Source organism: Halyomorpha halys, unplaced genomic scaffold (assembly GCF_000696795.3).
Source record: "Halyomorpha halys isolate HHAL.00 unplaced genomic scaffold, Hhal_1.1 Scaffold203.1, whole genome shotgun sequence".
Lineage (NCBI taxonomy): Eukaryota > Metazoa > Arthropoda > Insecta > Hemiptera > Pentatomidae > Halyomorpha > Halyomorpha halys.
In genome coordinates, this window is record NW_027108332.1 from 963,120 (window position 1) to 982,538 (window position 19,419).

The 19,419-nt window shown below is 29.4% G+C and overlaps 1 protein-coding gene across 1 annotated transcript in view; it reads left to right on the plus strand.

Annotated features, from left to right (window-relative positions):
- The window catches only part of LOC106679445 (endoplasmic reticulum metallopeptidase 1), a gene marked incomplete in the record, with an annotated part of 37,146 nt that extends 22,918 nt beyond the window's left edge, over positions 1–14,228 (plus strand). Inside the window, 8 exon segments of the mRNA XM_024360120.2 lie at positions 3,546–3,769; positions 3,857–4,034; positions 4,110–4,294; positions 5,183–5,323; positions 5,405–5,592; positions 6,200–6,315; positions 12,478–12,623; positions 13,189–14,228. Coding sequence (XP_024215888.2) covers positions 3,546–3,769; positions 3,857–4,034; positions 4,110–4,294; positions 5,183–5,323; positions 5,405–5,592; positions 6,200–6,315; positions 12,478–12,623; positions 13,189–13,353 — 1,343 coding nt within the window.
- Between the last annotated feature and the right edge of the window lie 5,191 nt (positions 14,229–19,419).

Genomic DNA, 19,419 nt, shown 5'->3' on the forward strand with positions numbered 1-19,419 from the left:
TATACGAATAGGAGACAGGTAGTAAATAAATAAGTAATTTTTTCTGCTATTTGTGGTTAATCAATTAATTGTGTGTGGTTTAAATTTTATTTGAATTATGGTTTGATTCCTCTCAATCATGTTAAACTTTTAAAGTCTACCTGTATATTTTTCTCATATGTAAGATCTTATTGGGTTTAAATAAGTTCATTTTATTAATGATCAAATTTTTGGATAGATAACATTAGTTTAGTTTCTCCTCTTTATTGTAAATGTTTACCTCATATATCTGACATTTTTCGGTTGTATAAGGACAGAATCAATAGGATTAGTTTTCACAGAATGAAGGCAAGTTAAATTTCGATTGGATTATTGTGTATAAAATAAGTAAAAAACTATGAATCCCATTGTGATGTTTTTAATTTAGAATTGAAATAAAAAAAAAAAAAAAAAATTAACTAATATTTTTATGTTTAAGACTACCTGTACTGAACATTCTATTATGTATTTTAGGCCTTTTAGTTAATTTTAATATCTTCAAGTGTAATTATAGCCTGATTCAAGTATTTTAGTCAGTAAAAAGCGAGGCCTTAACATTCACACTGAATGTCTTCAGTCTTTTCTTCATCTGCTAAGAACATATGATTTATGGAATCATCCACTATTTTCAACCTCTTGAATGGCCCGTGAGAAGGCATTTTTTTGTTCTCAAATCATTCCTTGTCTTGCCTTTTATTGTTCTCAAATCATTATGTAAAATTTTGTCTTTTCCTTTGACACATTTATAAAGAGTTTAGATCGTTTTATAAAAGGTTTTGTCACCAAGTATATTTCCTTTTCTGTTTTCCAGGATTCAATATTCTTCCTTATTACACTAATAGATTTACTAATGTTTGATTCAGGGCCTATTATTATTGTTCCTGAATCTTTTCTTGCTAATTTATTGGCTATGTTGTTTTCCTCGATCTCATGTTTCAGAGTATTATTTCGATAACATGTACTTCAGTTTGGGAGGTCATTGGGTAAGATCACCCTCTTGGTCTATTTGCATTTTGCTTTATATATGCCTGCCTCCTACTTTTCCTTCCTTTACTGAGCCATCTAGACTAGGGTCCCTTTTCTCATAATATCGAACTATTTATATTTTTAAGATCAATAGCAAATGGTGCTCAATTATAAGGTTAACATGAAGCTGTATAATTCCTCGCACAGTTAGACTGGGTTGTGTACTGGTGGTGTGTAGTCTTCTCATGTTCTTACCCTCCTCTTATTTATTTCAGTCCATACAATAACATTCACATAAAAAATTAAACCAATCATTGAAATGTTCTTCTAATATGTCTTTAAAAACAACAACTAAAAATATTAAAAAAAAGTTCTTCCAGTATTATTTGTTGTTTCTTTGAGCAACAATGAAAATATGGCATCTTAAAATGATTGCTTGGGTCAAAGGGGACTGAACAGAGCTTAATTAAGAGGTTGTTGGCATTTCAAGACTACTTTCTTGTTTCTTTCATTTAATATAATTTGAATCAACTTTTGGGTAATTTAAAAACTTTTCTTCCGTGTTATTAGTTTAATTCTATCTCGTTAGTGTCAAATTTTTTCCTTCATCTTATCTGGCAAATTTATATTATTTTTAATGTTTTCACAATTACCCTATTCTTAGTAATTCAGTATACTATAAATGGATGTTTCATTGTCACAGTCACCACTAACTTAAAGATTTTGTGGAGCAGGGTATACGTTAGTTTTAAGAATTTAAGAAGTCTTTTGAACCTTGCCATAATTGGGACTAGGCCCTCTGATAAGGAGAAGCAGGGGAGACGAATTCCTGGGGCCTAGAGCCTGGGGTTCCAGAAGGCCCGATAAGAGTTGACTAAAAAAATGTTCATAGTCAGTAAAAAAATAATTTCTTTTTATAATAAATAGTACCACATACTTTAATCATGATCTATCGATGTAGCCTTTATAAATGTGAATATTCTTTGTAATTTAATTAGAACAAAAGTTACTTATTATGGGTAATTAATCTTCTGACTTAGTGCCTACTCCTTTTGCTAAATTCTACCAAAACACAACTTTAATTCTCCCTCGCCAAATATACCTGTTCTCGCTCTTTCTTAGTTGATTACTTCTTTTTTTTTTCACTTAAACTATTGCTCATTTATACTATTGGTTCCCAAACTGTGGTATACAGACTGCAGTTGGGCTCTGAGTGCTTTAGGAGTGCCCAGCAACTCATATTTTGTGAGAAATTATTATTAGAACTGTTTTATTGCTTATATTAAATTAATTTTAAAATGATTCCAAAGGGGGACTTTCCTTTATTCCAAGTCAAGAGAGAGTATGGTCTGTACATGGTTAAATTTTGGCTTAGTGGTCCGTAACTTCTACGAGATGGGAACCACTGATACCACCTTCCATCTTTATCACTTTTTATTACATGACTTTTTTTGATCCTAAGTACTTGATTAAAACATTCTAAATTCTATTTAAAACTGCAAAATGTCATCACAAACACCGACATGTATTGATTTGTTTAGAACATGATTTAAAACACAAAACACAGCTGTCAACTTGTAAAAAATAAACAGTAAAACTGAAAGTTGTTACTTTCAAGCTAAAAAGAATTATTTCTATTTTACTTGAGAACAATAGCACACGTACTACTACTCTCATGGCTGCTTGCACTCTATTCATTAAACTTGTTCTTAGCATAGTTCTATCTCATGAATACCAGCTCCTAAAAAAAAAAAAATAAAAATAAAAATCTGAAAGGTGATTTTATTTATCTAAAATAAAGTAACATTTCTATTTAAGTAGAACATATACTCTCTGTTGAAAAAAATGAAGCTTTATATCAAGTTTCAGAAGTTTGGAATAATAGCAAACTCTCAGGAGGCCTTATTTTACTGATTATTGCAGCACATAATATTTAGTTTTTGAAGGCTCAAGTTTAGATATTATTTTTTCACTTCAAGCTTATTTTTCTTTGGAATAGGTATTTTACTTCTATTGTTATTCTTTTTACGGATCACAACTTGCAAGTTTTTTTCCACATTAGACTGTTTAGTGGAGGTATTTTTCATTATTTGACTATTTTTAATTATTTAATTTAATTTTATTTATTTAAGTAGTTGTATTTTCTAAAATGTACATCATTTAATGATTAGAAAAAATATATATAACTTTTAAATAGGTTAACGTAGCTTACCTATTGGGTATACTTGATCTTAAGAACTTATTTTGAAATAAAAGTGTATAATTAGTATTATAATAGATAGTATTAAATTGCTATTAATTGGGCTTCCGGGTGTTTTTAATTTCTTATATTTTTTCTTTAATTGTCTCTTTAAATGTTTATGAGCTTGGTTATGCTTAGAAATGTTATAATTTTTTTTTACTGGTCTATTCAATCATATAAATTAAAATATAAACTTTTTATTTAGTATTTATATTGGTTACAAGTACTAGAATGCATTTATACATTTTTTTTCTTTAGTATTTATTTTAATCTTATTTTCTGAATGTTAAAATTTTTTTTTTTATATTGATTCTTTTAGGCAACATTTTTGAAGTTATTGTGAAGTTATTGATGGCTTTATCATCTCTGATGACTTTTTTCATAATTACAGTTTGCTATAACCTTTTTATAGCATTCGCAATCGATTTATTTGGATATTCCTTGAGCTGGTATACAAATATAGGAGTTTTAGTTCTAATTTATATCATACCCTCTATTTTTATGATGGTAATCAATACTATTGTTGTTGACAAATGGATAATGGTAAGTTCAATAATTTTCTTTCTTTATCTTTAATTATAGTTTTAAATGACTAGTTGGTGTAAACTACTTATAAAATTTTAATTTCAGGGAAATATTGCATTTAATGCAAAAATTCAATTGTCTTGTTTGAGTATCCAATTACTTTGGACCCTATTTCTTTTTGCTAGTATTTTTTTGAATGTCCGATCATCATTCATTCTTATGGTTATTGTACTTCCATGTGCTTTGTGGACTTTAATTACTGCATTTGGAATAAGAGGAAATCGTACGTTAATGAAGATTCATTTTAAACTATTATGGTATTAAACATTGAATTAAATTTTGTGTTTATTCCTTTCAGGTAAACTTTGGCATGCTTTGTTTATTTTAATATCATCATTTTCATCTGCCATGATTTGCTATTATGGTATTACAAGTTTAAGACTATTTATTCCGATCACTGGACGTATGGGTATTACGAAGAATCCAGAATTTATTATAAGTTTGCTGACATCATTGTTGTCAGTTGCTGCTTTTAGTTATGTTGTAAGGTTATATTTATCTAATCATTCTTCCAGTTTAGTATCTAACCTATCAAAATTAAATAAATGTTTTATTAAACTTTTTTTATTTATTGTTGAGTTTTTTCTTTAATTAATGTTATGTGTGTAAAAGTTGTATTATGACAACTGTTGTTAATATCTAATACAAATGTTTCATTTTAGAAGGTGCAATTATACCTAAAAATTTAATTTGTTTTCAATCATGTTTATTTCCATTTTGATTAATAATTTAGTAAAAAAATATAGTTACAGTAAATTTAATTTTTTGGAAAGATTGCAGATTAAGAAATCAAACATTTGTACTTATGTTACATAACAGCATAAAAAAAAAAACTTCACTTTTTTTTTTAATCAACTGAATTTATGCAAACAATTTAATTTACTGCTGAATTTAATTTAATTTAATTTTTCTTTAGTTTATTATTTTTTTCAACTCTAAAATGATTTAATCAATTGAATGTGTTATTTGACCTACTCATTAGTATTAGCCTCATCCTTCAACACAACTGATTTTTTAAGGTTTATTTCTAAAGATTTATGAAATATACTTTTCACATGCAAAATTAATTACCCAAATGAGCTTTACTCATCTAAATAACTAAATTACCATAGCTATTGAATTATTTTTTATCTTAGTACGAGTATCACATGAATACATCTTTAATGCTTTCATTGAAAAATGTACCTTTATTATTTATCCAGTTTTAAATAGTTTTATTGAGTATTTTTAAATTAAACTATGATATTAATTGAAAGAAAAACTAAAGATTTACTCTTTGTTCATAACCCAACAGATTAATTTATATCATTATAATTATTATATGTTGTTTTGTCTTATCTATCAATATTTATGTTCAGATGGTATTTTCAGGCTACTTTGTTTGTGCATGTGAAAAAACAATGGGTGGTTTTAAAAATTATGTTCGCACTTCATTTGATGTCATTTTTAATTGTAATCTCTCCTTTTGGTTTTCCATTTTCTTTTGAAACACCTCAGAGAATATTTGTTACTGTAAGTTTTTAATACAAAAGTATTTTGATTAAATTTAGTTTAAATGAATGTAAATATATATATTTCTGTATTTTTTTCAAGCACGTGAATAGGCAATTTTTCAACTCACAATTATCTACTGAATACTCTGACTCATTGTTTTGGATTCAAAGTATGGAAAGAAGAGGATGGAATCTGATTCCGTTTTTACGTAAAGCTCAACGTCTTGATGATTTTTGTGCGAAAAATGGATACTGTGGACTTCCGTGGTTTTCAAAAGTGAGAGAGAGGTAATGGCTGTGTTAGTAAATACTAATTTTCCTACCTGATATATATTACAAAAAATTTATATCAGTTTGATGCTTGTTTTTTTCTTTTTTAAATTTCACTCATTTATCATTGAAAAATATTATTATGTCTCCCTTTGATAGTTATAAATTAATTTATAAATATCAATAATTATGAACCTGGCAATGAAAACAGGGCTGTCAATTGAAATGTTATCACCTAACAAATGATAAAAAGGTTTTTTTATCATTCACCCAATATTCTCCTTTGCGGACATCCACGTAGGGCATTAGGTTATGTAGTTATATATTATTTGTGTTACTTACTTTGCCTGAATAGAAATCTTAGACTGTTTTCCTTGCACTTTCATTTGAAACTATCAAGAGTTGCTCAACATACACAACTACTTTAGCTATTATGTTAATTTTACTTACAAAGTCTATGAGTTATATTATTCTAATGATAATCATGTTTAGTATGTACATATGTGTTCCATTGTATTTTAGCATGAACCAAAGCTCATATAATAATTTATTCAAATATCTATTAAAATGACTATTTGATATTTTGAAGTCTTTAAAGTATTTATTTATTTATTTTTTTGTATAGTATTGGGAGTACTTGTATTCCATCAGCATCTCATAATGTTAATGATGAAACTAAATTGGAAATTATCTCAAAAGAATTGATTGGAAAGGAATTTCATCTTGAATTTAAAATATCTGGTAATTTTTTTATTTATAATGTTTTGTTATTATATTGAATTTTATTATTATCATCCAAGAAAAGTTTATATATTCATAATAATTTCTTTTGGAATGTCCATAAAATTAAATTAAAGAATATCTTGGAAAATGTGATGTGGGTTTTTTAAAATAAGTTTTTTTTTAATCATTAAAAAAACACTTGATTTTAGATTTACTATAAATGCTCGTTTTATGTCAATATGATACACACGAAACACAAACAAAAACACATTTTTGTGAATCAAAGTATAGTAGACTTTCCCTTATTGATTTTCTAGTTATCTATGAATCAAATTTTTCTTTGAGTTAAAATTTACTTTAATAATTTCAACCTGCAATTGTCTAAAAAAAACTTATTAAAACAGTCATACAATTTAGACTGTTTTAATTTGATTTATTGGGCAGTTATACAAAGTTGTCCTGATATCTGGTCTGTTAATGATAAAATATATTGCAAGCTTACCCAAGCCCATCTTAGGTTTACACTACAATGATTTTTCTGCATACTAAGATTATGTATCTCATGGAAACAGTAACGGATTATGTACCTTAAATTTTTAATTATGCTTCTAATAGATGAGAGACTTCTTACTGATATACTCATCTGTTTAAGGCTTTAAAACACTGCTTGATGAAGCTTGATTTTATGTGTTGCTCTGACAGTAAAAATTCTCTGAATTTACTAGGTTTTTGTGCTGATGCTCTCTCTAAGGTTTACATGTTTCCTTACCCTATAGTCCCATTCATATGAAGGATATAAGCTGCTAGTCAAAAAGCTTTCTTCGACCTTTGAAATGACCACACATCATGTCTTCAACCATGTTGGAAATAAATATTTAGAGTAAAGGCTTTATTAACCAAGATTTTATATTATTAAATTAGGGAAAAAATGAGATTAACAATTAACTGAATATTCTTGAATGTGTGAGTGACATTTTTTCTTTTAAAGCCACTGTAACTGCTATTATCTCCTTTCCTGTAAATACAAGAAGTATTTGCTTGTTAATTGTTAAACAGTGGATGAAGGATTTAGCTATCATTGTAGTTCTATAATGAGTGCAAGACAATGTGTGGTGCTTTCACTGAATGATAAGCTTTGTGCTATTATTTATAAACATTTGGATCTGGAATAAACCTTGAAAAATGTGGCAGGTAGAGTGTCAGTAAAAGAACAATAGGCAATTAGGTTTATAAAAGGGCACAAATTGAAGAGTGAGTAACTAAGCGTGCTCAATCAGCAGGTGAAGAGAAGTTTATAAAATACAGCATAGATTGGCTTGACTTTCATCTAGGCTTGAGGCTAGGATTTTATCAGCCGATTCAACTACAGAAAAAAAAAAAAAAAAACTAGTCACATAAAATAATACGCTATAACAGAGGAAAGGAGAGAGTTACTGTTTATCGAGTGCTGATCAGAATGCATAACCACACTCTTAATCTATTACTGATTGGCTTACCATAAAAGCCTACAGCTATCGAAAATTTATCAAAAAAATAGCAAAGATGATAATGTATCGCCCAACAAAGAACTGGAATCAAGAATCAGTCACAATGATGTATTGAGTGTTCCTCAATGTTCTGCTCTAGGTAGAACAAGAAGATGACATGTTATCAGCTGATATCCTTATGTTGCAGCAATTGTATAGTATGAGGGCCAGGAAGTAAGGTAGTAGAATCAAACAGAAGATTGTTTAGGACTATTTAAAATAATTTTAATTTTTAAGTGTTTCAAAAGTATATATAAATATGTAATGTATTATTTTTATTTTGTAAATATTATCAGTTGCTGGTAATATGAGTTGACTATTTTCTTATTCTGTTTTCTTGATCCTGAATTGTTTCTATTTTTTCTAAAAATTGTATTTATTTAAATTTTGATTGTTGAAATGTGAACAAGTATCTCGTGATATGGTGTGCCTAATTTGGATTTCTTTTTTGTTTTCGTCATATTCAGATTTTACTCACTATACCTGTGATTTAATTAGTTAAGCTAAAAAAAAAAAAAATCATTATCTAATCTAGCTTCAACTCTCTAAAATGATAAAAGGTGTTGTACTACTTTAAATATTTCTTAAAATATGACAAAAAAAAAGGTCTTTAATTTTTAACTTAATAATACCTGTTTAGTCTTGCAACTAACCACATTTCTGGGTAATCTCTTGTTTCTGAATACCCTTAAGTATTTTAGAAGATAAACAAAATGAGATTAATTACTATTCATATTTCACATTTAAATTCCTGGATTGATAAAATGGCTTTAAACTTATATTAGTCTGCAGTTTTTCTTAAAATAAATTCAGCAAGATAAGAGTACAAAACGCCATTTTCGTGTCACTTTGTTATTAATTTCTCTATTTTGGTTGGAACTATGATGATTAACTTCTCATTTCATTTTTTAATTAATTTATCTTTCTAGTGCCATCATCTATATGAAAATCATAATTTTATGTTATGCTCATTATTAAACTTTTTCTTTCAGTTGGTATTAGTACTTGTCCTTGAAGAAATATTACAAACTGTTTAACAAAACTTTGATTTTCAATATGGTTTGTTTTAATTAAAGATTTGTACACCGTATTAAACAAACTGATAAAACTCAATGTTATCTTTCTTCAGCCAGACAAGAAACTCTTGACAAAACCTGAGGCCCAAATCGAACAAGCCTTATAGGTAACATATTTTACCAGACCTTAGCGAAAGGATTGTAAGTTAATCTTCCTTTTACCAAGTTAATTTGATATCTAACTAAGAACTGATAGCACAGGACTGCTATCAGGTAACTTTTAGGCGTGCATGACTAAACAAGTACTTTTTTCATTAAAAGCATGTATTTGATTGATTTATGCATATTAGTTCTCATGCTTATGCATTCATGATCAAACTACAACAAATTTATAATTCAATAACAAGTTCATCTTGTGTCTTATGAATTTACAAGGTTATAGATTGAAAGGTATTGCTCAGTTAAAATTTATTTTTATAGAATTACTTTCTTTCTTGTTTATTAATCCTATTATACTTCTATAACTTATTAGATTAAACAAAATATTTACTTACATGCAGCAGCCTTTGTCAAACCTGACACCTTTTTGTTCAAAATTAAGTCCAACCTAAAAATATGTTTGTACCTTTTTTTTTTCTCTAACTTGGCTCAGTTACAGAATTTGGTGTCAGAATTTATAAATTCAAAATTTCAATTTTATATTCTTCTCATTCATTCCTTGATGGTGTCATTGTTTCTGAAAAATTGCCAAATTAGGCAATCGTTGATGGACTTTTAAATGGCCAGGTTGAAATCATTATAGGTCTTTGTTTTGAGTTCTCCAACTTATTTTTAAGTTGAAGGTAATTTTGTTCAGAAGATTGTCAGATTTACATAAAAAATACTCGATACACATGCATTGAATGGCTACCCTATTTTGCTTATTTATTATAGTAATTGGGGTCCTGTCAGGAAAGAAACACACTGCTTTAATGTGTGCCAACATTTCCGCCTGAGTTGTAGGGTTTCATCAAGCCTAAGCAATACAAGATATATACATAACAGAAAAGGAAAGAATGATTATAGTAGGAATAGTATACATAGAAATACATGAAAAATGAAGAAGTATGTGATATGAAAACTATGTAAAGGATATCAGGGCATGTTGATCTAGTTTTTTTTTTCAAAAAGAAAGTTGTTTACTATGGTAGTAATTTTAACAATTTACAATACCCTTTATTACAAATAAAAATGTTCATGTTCATTCAATTTATACAAATGAAGGCTATATTGATATAGTTTATGGTATTTGCTGTTCACTAACCTATCCCATGCCTCAGATAGGTCAGTCTGGCTAGTGGGATATTATATACCATCATTCCTTTTTGCTGTTGTTTTAGGAGCTAAATAAAAGTCAATTTGCTGAAAACTCTTACATATGATTTTTACAAATATTTTAATAGAAGAAAATGAGCTTATCTTTGGTTTAGTGGATAAATTTAAATTTAAAAACTCCTCTTTTATTTCTCCTGTAACAAAACATATATGTGCCAGGCATTTACAACTGGGACATTGGATCCATTCTCTGTCTCAGGCATACTTTTATAGGACGTCTTCAAGGCACTTAAGCATAAATTATATAATTTTCTTCCTCATTCTCATAATCTACTTTTGCTGCTTTCTTTAGTAGAGGGTGCTTCTGAACGCTATCATTGTGCTATTACAAGTGGCCACAAAACAATTTTTTTGGAACAGATAACTTTTCTTTGTTTCTTGATGATTTTTTCTTTTCATTTTTCTTTTGTAGATCTATTTTTTTTTTTCAATTTTGCTCTTATTTATTTTTCTATATTTTTTGTTCAAGCTGCAATGCTTCTTTTGCTATGTTTATTCTGCCCTTTTTTATTATACTTGTTTCTCATTTCACTTAGCCTTTATAGAGGCCTCCACATGGTTACCTTGAAAAAGTAGCACATAATTTTTTTATTCATTTTTTATTGTTTTATATTTCATGTATACATATTACTTTCACTTTTTTATATAGTTTCATATCACAGACTACTTAATTTTTGTTAGCTATTTCTATGTACACTTTTTTATTGTTTCACATTTCCTCCCATCATTCATCCTACATTTATTCTTTCCTTTTTTATTGTGGTTGTATCTTGTTTTGTTTAGTCCAGTTGATGGTCTGTAACTGCTTTACTATGTGTTTACTTTCCTGACTACTGTTCCAACCATATTTTCCTTTATAATTATTATAGTTTAATTACTTCTGCTTTAAAATAATTTGAAATAGGACTTTTTTTTATCTGTTTCAATACAAGAGAATTTTATTCACATTTATATTCTTATATATACAACATTATCATCCAATTTTTAGTTTAATTAACATATATTTAGGTTTTATATTAGGGTTTATACTACCCTCCCCCTCTCCTTTGGTGTTCCTCAAGGTTCCTCTCTATCTCCTACTCTGTTTGCTATTTACATTAATGACCTTCCCCTCCAGATACATCACTCCCAATACCACATCTATGGAAATGATTTCCAAATATACCTGTCCTTCCCACCTTCTGACCTATTATCAGCCACAGAAAAAATTCAAGAAGATTTGGATGGGATTTTTGAATGGGCGAGAGCTAACAAGTTGAAACTAAATGCGGAGAAGACGAAGGCCATCTTAATAGGCTACAATCACCTCCATAAAACTGTTCCTAATATTCCAACTCTGGTCCTACATGATAGTCCCATCAAATTTTACCTCACCATCAAAAACCTGGGAATAACCTTTGATCAAACGCTTTCCTGGAAAAACCATGTATCCAATATCTCCCGCCATACCTTTTCCACTTTAAAACGTCTAAATTACCTCCGCCACCTATTTCCATTTGAAACCCATAGGCTCTTAGTCACTTCTCTAATATTTCCCCACTTTGACTATTCCTGTACGGTACATCAATACAATATATAATCAATAGAAATTATATGGGGACGTCTCAGGGAATCTCAAGGTGTAATTTGATAAATTCATATGTACAATTCATGTTCGGAATCTCTGTTTCCTGTTTTTATGCAGAGTTGAAGTGGCTTTATCCTTCTTACTGTCGTAAGTATTTCCTGGCATCCTTCATCTTCCGAATCATCCAATCCCGCTGTCCTTCACACATCTCTGAGCTTCTTCACTTCAAATCCTCTATTAGTTCCCGCAATACCCATTCCTGGTCTTCAGATTTATACACAAGGGCCCACCGAACCGCTACTTTCAATAGATCATTCACTATGCAATCTTCATCCCTATAGAACTCCATCCCTTCCAACATCCGTCACTCCAATACCCTCCCTACCTTTAAATCTTGCCTGTTCAATCATTTCTTATCCATTCAGACCCCATAAAATTGTAAATTGTTATAATTGTAAATATGTTTATAAATTATTACATCATTTTCTTTTTTATTTATATTTTTTTATTGTCCAACTGATTAAAGTGAGAAAGTTACTAATAATTATTTTTTATAATGACTATTTATATTTCTTTATATTTTTGTTTAATTATCTCTGAGTCTCCTCAGCCCTCATCTGTCTATTTCTCTGTATTATTCTAAAGGGACTCGTCCCAGAATAAATAAAATTTTATTATTATTATTATTATATTTTAGGTTCTGATCATATGGGGTTGATCATAACCCCATTGGAAAATGTAACACTCCTTGGTTGGAATTTACCATCCCAAGTTACACAGACTTCAAATGTAGTATCATTTGTTCAAGGACTACATAATTCTTCACAAACTATTCTGTTAGAGGTATTGACATAACAATATTTTTCTTTTTCAAATAAAAAATAATATTCATTTTACATGTATATTCTTACATATCATACATATACGTTTAATTTTCAAGCTTTCATAGCACTAGCACTTATAGTTTAGAAAAGGGGTTTCCAAACTATTGCCCATGGACCCACCTTGGCACTTGTGCACGCACCACCAGTGTATTTTGATGAAATTGTAAAATTTACAGTATATTTAAATCATACAAAATAATAATCAGATGTTATTATTTAGTTAATTATCTAATTAATTAATATAATTTAATGTTATTAATATTTAAAAAAAAAAGAAACAAGTGATATTATTGATGAGCTGAACATTTTAACTGTAATTAATGATATGAGTATGTTGTTATGATGAGCTGGGTGGGTCTTGGCCCTTAGAAATTCAGTAGTCAGTATGATACTTAGGTTAAAAAATTGGGAGATTCCAGCCTGATAAAATACATACATTTTTATGTACACAAACTTTCAAAAAATAAATTTGTTCATATTACATCTATGGACATTCCCTCATTATTTTTGTTTTTATTTTTCAGGCATCAAAGAACACTCCTGATTCAAGAATTAAAGTTGAAGTGTACAGTCTATATTTTCATCATGATAAACATTATTCATCTGATTTTCATAATTTTCTCAAAAAGTTTCCAAAGTGGTCTCATATCAGCCCTGCACTGGCTGTATATAAATCCTATGTATTTTAATGTTCAAATTTTGTTAAATATATGTTTGAACAGGGTGTCCTAGGATGGGAAAACTGAGAAAAGTCAGGGTTTTTTTTTTTGTTTAATTATGGAATGGAAAAGTCGTTTTTTTTAGCTTCATTGCAACTGTTTCATAGTGGCGATGGTTAGGGATTGTTAAGCTGTAAGATTAAACGATGTATTCAAGGAAACTTAATTACATCGTTGAGGAACCTTGGTAACAAAGTTATGTACATTTTGATTTATCAAAAGATCAAATTATCATTGTTCGCGCATATTTAGGAACTCTCAATTTTTAGGTAAATTAAAAAGTTCATTAACTACTTCCCATCCCCTCACGGATGAAGCAAAAAACATCTTATTTTTAAATGAACTTTGTAGATAATAAATCTAACCTTTTAAATATTTCATGATTATAGGGAACAAATCCTTGTGTATAAATAGAAGTATGGAAAATTGCTCCAGGATCTTTTCTAGTCATTTAAATCCGTTTTGAGAATGGCATTTTAAAAAATGTTTTTACTTATTCTCGACAAAGGTAACGTTATTTTTGCATAAAATTTGTATTTAAATTATTGTAATAAATTAATATAAATAAATAGATAATATAAATTATTTTTATGGAAGGTTGTTGGCTGATATTAATTGTCCTAAGGTGATTTTTTTATGTGATAGATGATTAATAAATATACATAATCATTGATAATTATTGAATGCTTAATGACATAACAAATATTATAGGTACAATATCGAAAACTGTTAGGGAAAGTATTGAAAAGTCAAGGAATTGCTTTAAGCTACTTTACTTGACACCCTGTTTTTGTTTTATGTTTTATTTTTTACTGTTTATATAATAAATTAGTTTAAAAATAGAAGTTTGATTATTGTTGTACCTCTGATTCTTCTTTCTATAGTTTTTTATTCTGTTGTTTATCTTTAATATTGGAGTAAAAAGAAAATTATAAAATTCCTAGGTAATTAAAATTATTTATTTTAGTGAATATCAAATAATATCTGTGGTAGGACTGTAGTAATTTTTGGATGGGAGCTGGAACTAGTATTTACTTAACTAGTAATTTTTTTAAACTTAATCTGGCCATTATGATTATGATAATCCCAGACCTACCTACTAACTTAAGTAGGTAGGTACTAACTTGGCTCATTGTGAAATTGAACCTAATTTAGCGGCCCTAAACTTGCAGAACTGTTGTCTGCAAGTTTAGGTCAAGTTAACGTAGTTAACAGCTAGTCCAGTTCACAGTCTTGGCTTGTGCATCTGTAAGTTCCCCCTGCATTACTCTGCCGTTTCATGATGTTACACGCTGGTTAAAATATCAGATTCTTCGTCTAGACTGATTGTGTTTCAGTCTAACAACTATTAATTATCAATCTCCCCATCCTTTCCAGGAAGGATCTCTGTTTCTTCAAGATGGGTGAAAGATTCTGATTTTTAAACCATGAAAAAATTCTACATGAGTAATGAGTAAAATCCTAAAATATTTTAGGATTTCCTGTCCATGGAAAGAGTTGATAAGTTAAGATTCAGTATCAAACGTTCCAGAAACCAAATGTTTGTTAAAAGATGACTAAAAGTTCAATTGTACTAGTTGAGGTGAAATTAAAAGTAATTCCTTCAATAGACAAAAAATACTATTGGTCTATGAGAAAGATAATGACAAATTTGCATTGAGTAATGACTTCTAAAATAAAGAAACAAGTAATGGAATGAGATAATGTCATTATGATGTTAGAAGAGACAAACATCTTGCTATCTTTTCCTTCAGATCATCAAATTTATTGATTTGGGAGATTCTTAATTTGACCTTTGGCTCAGATACTTAACCAGTTTCGAAGTATTTGGAACTTTTTCTTCTAATTTATGAAAAGAATATTTTGTGGTTCTAGTATTGAGAAATTCCCATCAAGTTTGGAAAAAATAAACAATCCAGAAAATATGTAAGTGTAAAGTGATAAGTGATATAGTCATTAAATCTATGACTAGTTCGAATAAAGGTAAGGCAGTGGCGGTTATTCGATTGTAGAAAATTTGCATGTGATCCCTCTAGATTTATAGAAGAAAAATATAATTAATTTGGGTAATCATTTACTTTCACTCCCCTAAAAAAAGGTGGGAACAATTACTTCTTGAGCAAACTGCAAAAACCTTTTAAAAATGAATTACCAGTCTACTCAACAGAGAATTTTTCCTTCTAGGGGGACATTCAAGAGGAGAATGGATGTAAGAACGTATTACTAAAGGAGGAAAAAAAAGTTCCTATTTGAAAACAATTTAAAGGAAACCAGAGGAAACAGTCTAATTAAGTCAACCCAATAAATAAAGTAGAATCTTTGGATTTATATCCGCAGATTAAGAGTTAAATGTCAACCCTCAGAATTATGCCTGTGGGAAAATTTGGACATTAATAGAAAATTAAAAAAAATTGGAAATTTATAGAAATATGGGATCATTAGATGTGATTTGTCAATTAAGACATTTTATATCACCCCCTCCCCCCCAAATAATTGCAGTGACGTTCTATGTATGTATACACAATATATGTTAATGTGTATACAAGTCCTTTTTGAAAAATGAATTAAAACATTAAAATGTATATTATCTATTAAGCAAATATAAAATAAATACTTCATTTATAGAGTTTCTGGTTATAGATTCCAATGATTGCTATAAATAGTAATATTTTTATTTTGTAAAATGTATTCAAATATTAAATATCTAACACTGAAGATTGTCAGACTGTAGAGTTTCATATCGGAAAAAAGTACAAGGATCCGAGATTAATATCGGTCGTAAAGATCAAAGGTGTTAAATGTCGATATTTATAAGTTAAACTTTAACTAAAGCGAGAAAGGAGTAAGCATGAAGGACAGAAATTTTCCCTCTTAAAAGGAGGTTGATACTATAAACGTTAGATATCTATATAATTATAGACGTGAAGTCTGTTCAAGAAGTAATTGTTCCCACCTTTTTGGGGGGAGCTAAAGTAGCATACTACCATGTTTACAGCTTGTACTGCTTGAGCAGTGAACCCCCTTAACTGGAACGGGAGGTGAAGAGAGTGTTACTTGAGTATTAGGGAGATGGTGTCCCCTATTATCAACCATCGAACATACATTGTTTACACTCCTGGTACCGTTTCTCGTATTTTTAAAATACTTTGAAAATATAGGAGTTTAAGCATTTGTAAAATCTTGCATTGACGTGATTTATTTGTGTAAACACCCATTGCCTCTTCAGAAAGGAAACAGCCATTGGAGTAAGGGAAAGGGAAGTCCAGAACTCCGATGTAAGGATGGAGTGAGTCACAGTGCTGCACTTGACCATGACAAATGCCGGAATGTAGTTTTGGAGGCCTTAGCCTTGATATGAGTTATTACGTCGATTAAATAAATTAATAATATTTCTAAGAATACTTTTACTAACTAGGCCGATCTTAAGGGACGTGACGGCCGTGCGGGTTGGGTGCAGGTCCCAGTGCATTCGGTTCCGAACATTGTGGGTTCGATTCCCACCTGGGGCAATTAAATATTCATTTTTCGGCGGTCCCGAAGAATGAATCTTGACACTCCCACCTTGGTTGGTTAGGATGCGGCGGCAACCTAGTTAGCTGCCAGGGGTTGGCAAAAAGGACCCACAGGCCCACTTGCCGGACTTGTTCCCCCCACCGAACAGTACCAGTACCAGCACCAAACCGACCTTAAGCCCATGAAGCTAAACTTTGTACATTCAGAATTGTTCGTATTATTGACATTCTTCTGAAGAACGACTTTAAATTATCATAATAAAGTCTTCTTTTAATAATTTAAAGGGTATTTTATTAATTTATTGAATATTGGGCAAATGAACAACTTCCGTTTCCATTCCTTTTATTCACTTCTATATATGACAAGATTTACATTTCGGTGAGGTACTCCCCTTGTTTAGAACAGTTTACTCCTTCTAGATCAATTATTGCACCGATACACCCTAACTATAATATTAATTGATATATTTGTGATTAATCACGAGTCATTAGTAAAGCCGAGAACAAGCGCGTACCCAGGATCAAAACTAGGGGAGGACAAGCTATTGTCATTCTGGTTGTTACATTTCAGCACGGAAAAGGAGAATGCAACCAAAATTTTAAGCACATTATATATCATTTTTGCAGAGCTTTATTAGTTATTTCAATTAGTATTTGCTTGAATATTTTTTATTAAATTAATTTGGTTTACCTCTGGGTACGCCCATGACCGAGTACAAATAAGAGTTGCAATGTAAAGTGTTACTAGTAGTGGTAAATAAGCTCCTGGAATATTTAAAGAAATAATATAATACAGTTATGTGGTCTATTTTATTCTTATATATATTAAGTGATTTATATTATTAGGCAATTAGATTTTTGTAATAGCTTCTCCAAATTTTACAGATAAATTTTTTTTAATACCATTTCTTTATTAGCAACATATTAGGATGCATCTAGAGCAAAGAAATAAATGCATATTTCAGCTAGGTTGAAGCAGAGAACAATTTTAAGTGTTGAGGTAAAATATACAATAGCCCAAGATGTGAAAAAGGCACTTCACCCCAATTTTTTATTTGAATGAAAACCATGTGTAATCACTACACAGAATCAATGAGTTTCCTAAATATAGTTGAGGGGGGGGGATAATAAACGTTAAAGAAAATTAATTTTTCATTCGGAGCCTTTAAAAATGTCAACAACAGTAGAAAATCTAAAGATTTATATCTATCTAAAGATAGATCTAAAATTTAACCTAGAGTAAATGTGCTAAAATATGAGCCCTAATAGAGCTATTTACGCCCAACAGTTCCCGAGATATTGCTTTTTAGAAAGCAGCATTTCATAAAAAATGCACTCAAAAATCAGTAGTTAGTTTATTCATTTTGAGAAATCTCAAAAACCATTTGACGTAAAATCTCTATTAGCACTCAAATTAAAGCTAGTTTAATGTGCTATAAAGTAGTTTCTATCAGTGCTATCTTCGTAGAAGTAGTAGTTTACATGATATTTGACGAAATAAATTCGCAAAATGTTGATTTCTAATTGTTTGTATAGACGTTTTGGATTTATGAAAAAAAAATACCTCAGGAAGTATAAGACCTGCAGATGTCTGCCAGCACTTAATCTAAAAATAATTTAATTTACTATAAAGTAGTTTATGACACTCATTTTCGTAGTTTTTATGACATTCGAATATGAATATAAATTTTGTCCGAACAACAATTTATTCTAACAAATATATGAAAAATACTACTGCTAAAAGATAAACATCATAAACTACTTTATAGCACATTAACTAGCTTTAATTTGAGCGCTGGCAGACGTCTATACGTTTTATAGTTTCTGAGATATATTTTTTCATAAATAAAAATGTTTGTCCGAACAACTAGAATTCGTTATCTTGTCAATTTGCTATAACAAATGTCGTAAAAAAAAAATACTGTTACAAAGATAAATGTCATAACATAAACTACCTTATAGAACATTAACCTAGCTTTAATTCGAGTGCTAATAGAGATATATTTATTCTATAATTTCTAAAACGTAAAAAGCATGTGGAGATTTTTAATTGGGAGGAAATTTGATGAACAGAAAGCTTACCTACTTGCAGTGGCGAGGAATCCATATAAAGCTTAAATACTGTTCAGCCAATTTATCATATTTTTTACCACAATTCTTTAAAATGTTCGCAAGAAATGCGCCTGGACAACATTTTATAGGTTTGTTTGTATTCCAGGGGTTTAATAACTAGTTAATAATAGTTATTACTAATAATCACAATGTTTTTTGCATTAATTAATAACTCTAACCGATCTACCATCGAGGTTATTACTATCTGCATTATCATTGTATTTAATTATGTTCCTGCTGCTATTGCTTGCTACAATCTGTTTTCCGTTTGTTTTTTTTCTGAAACGAAGTAAAATAAATATTTAATATTCACCGTGATTAAAACACAAAAAAATTGAAAGTATAATAAATAATTGAAAATGTATCAGAAAACAATAAATTGTTCAATAATCTAAATTATAGAAACTTTTTT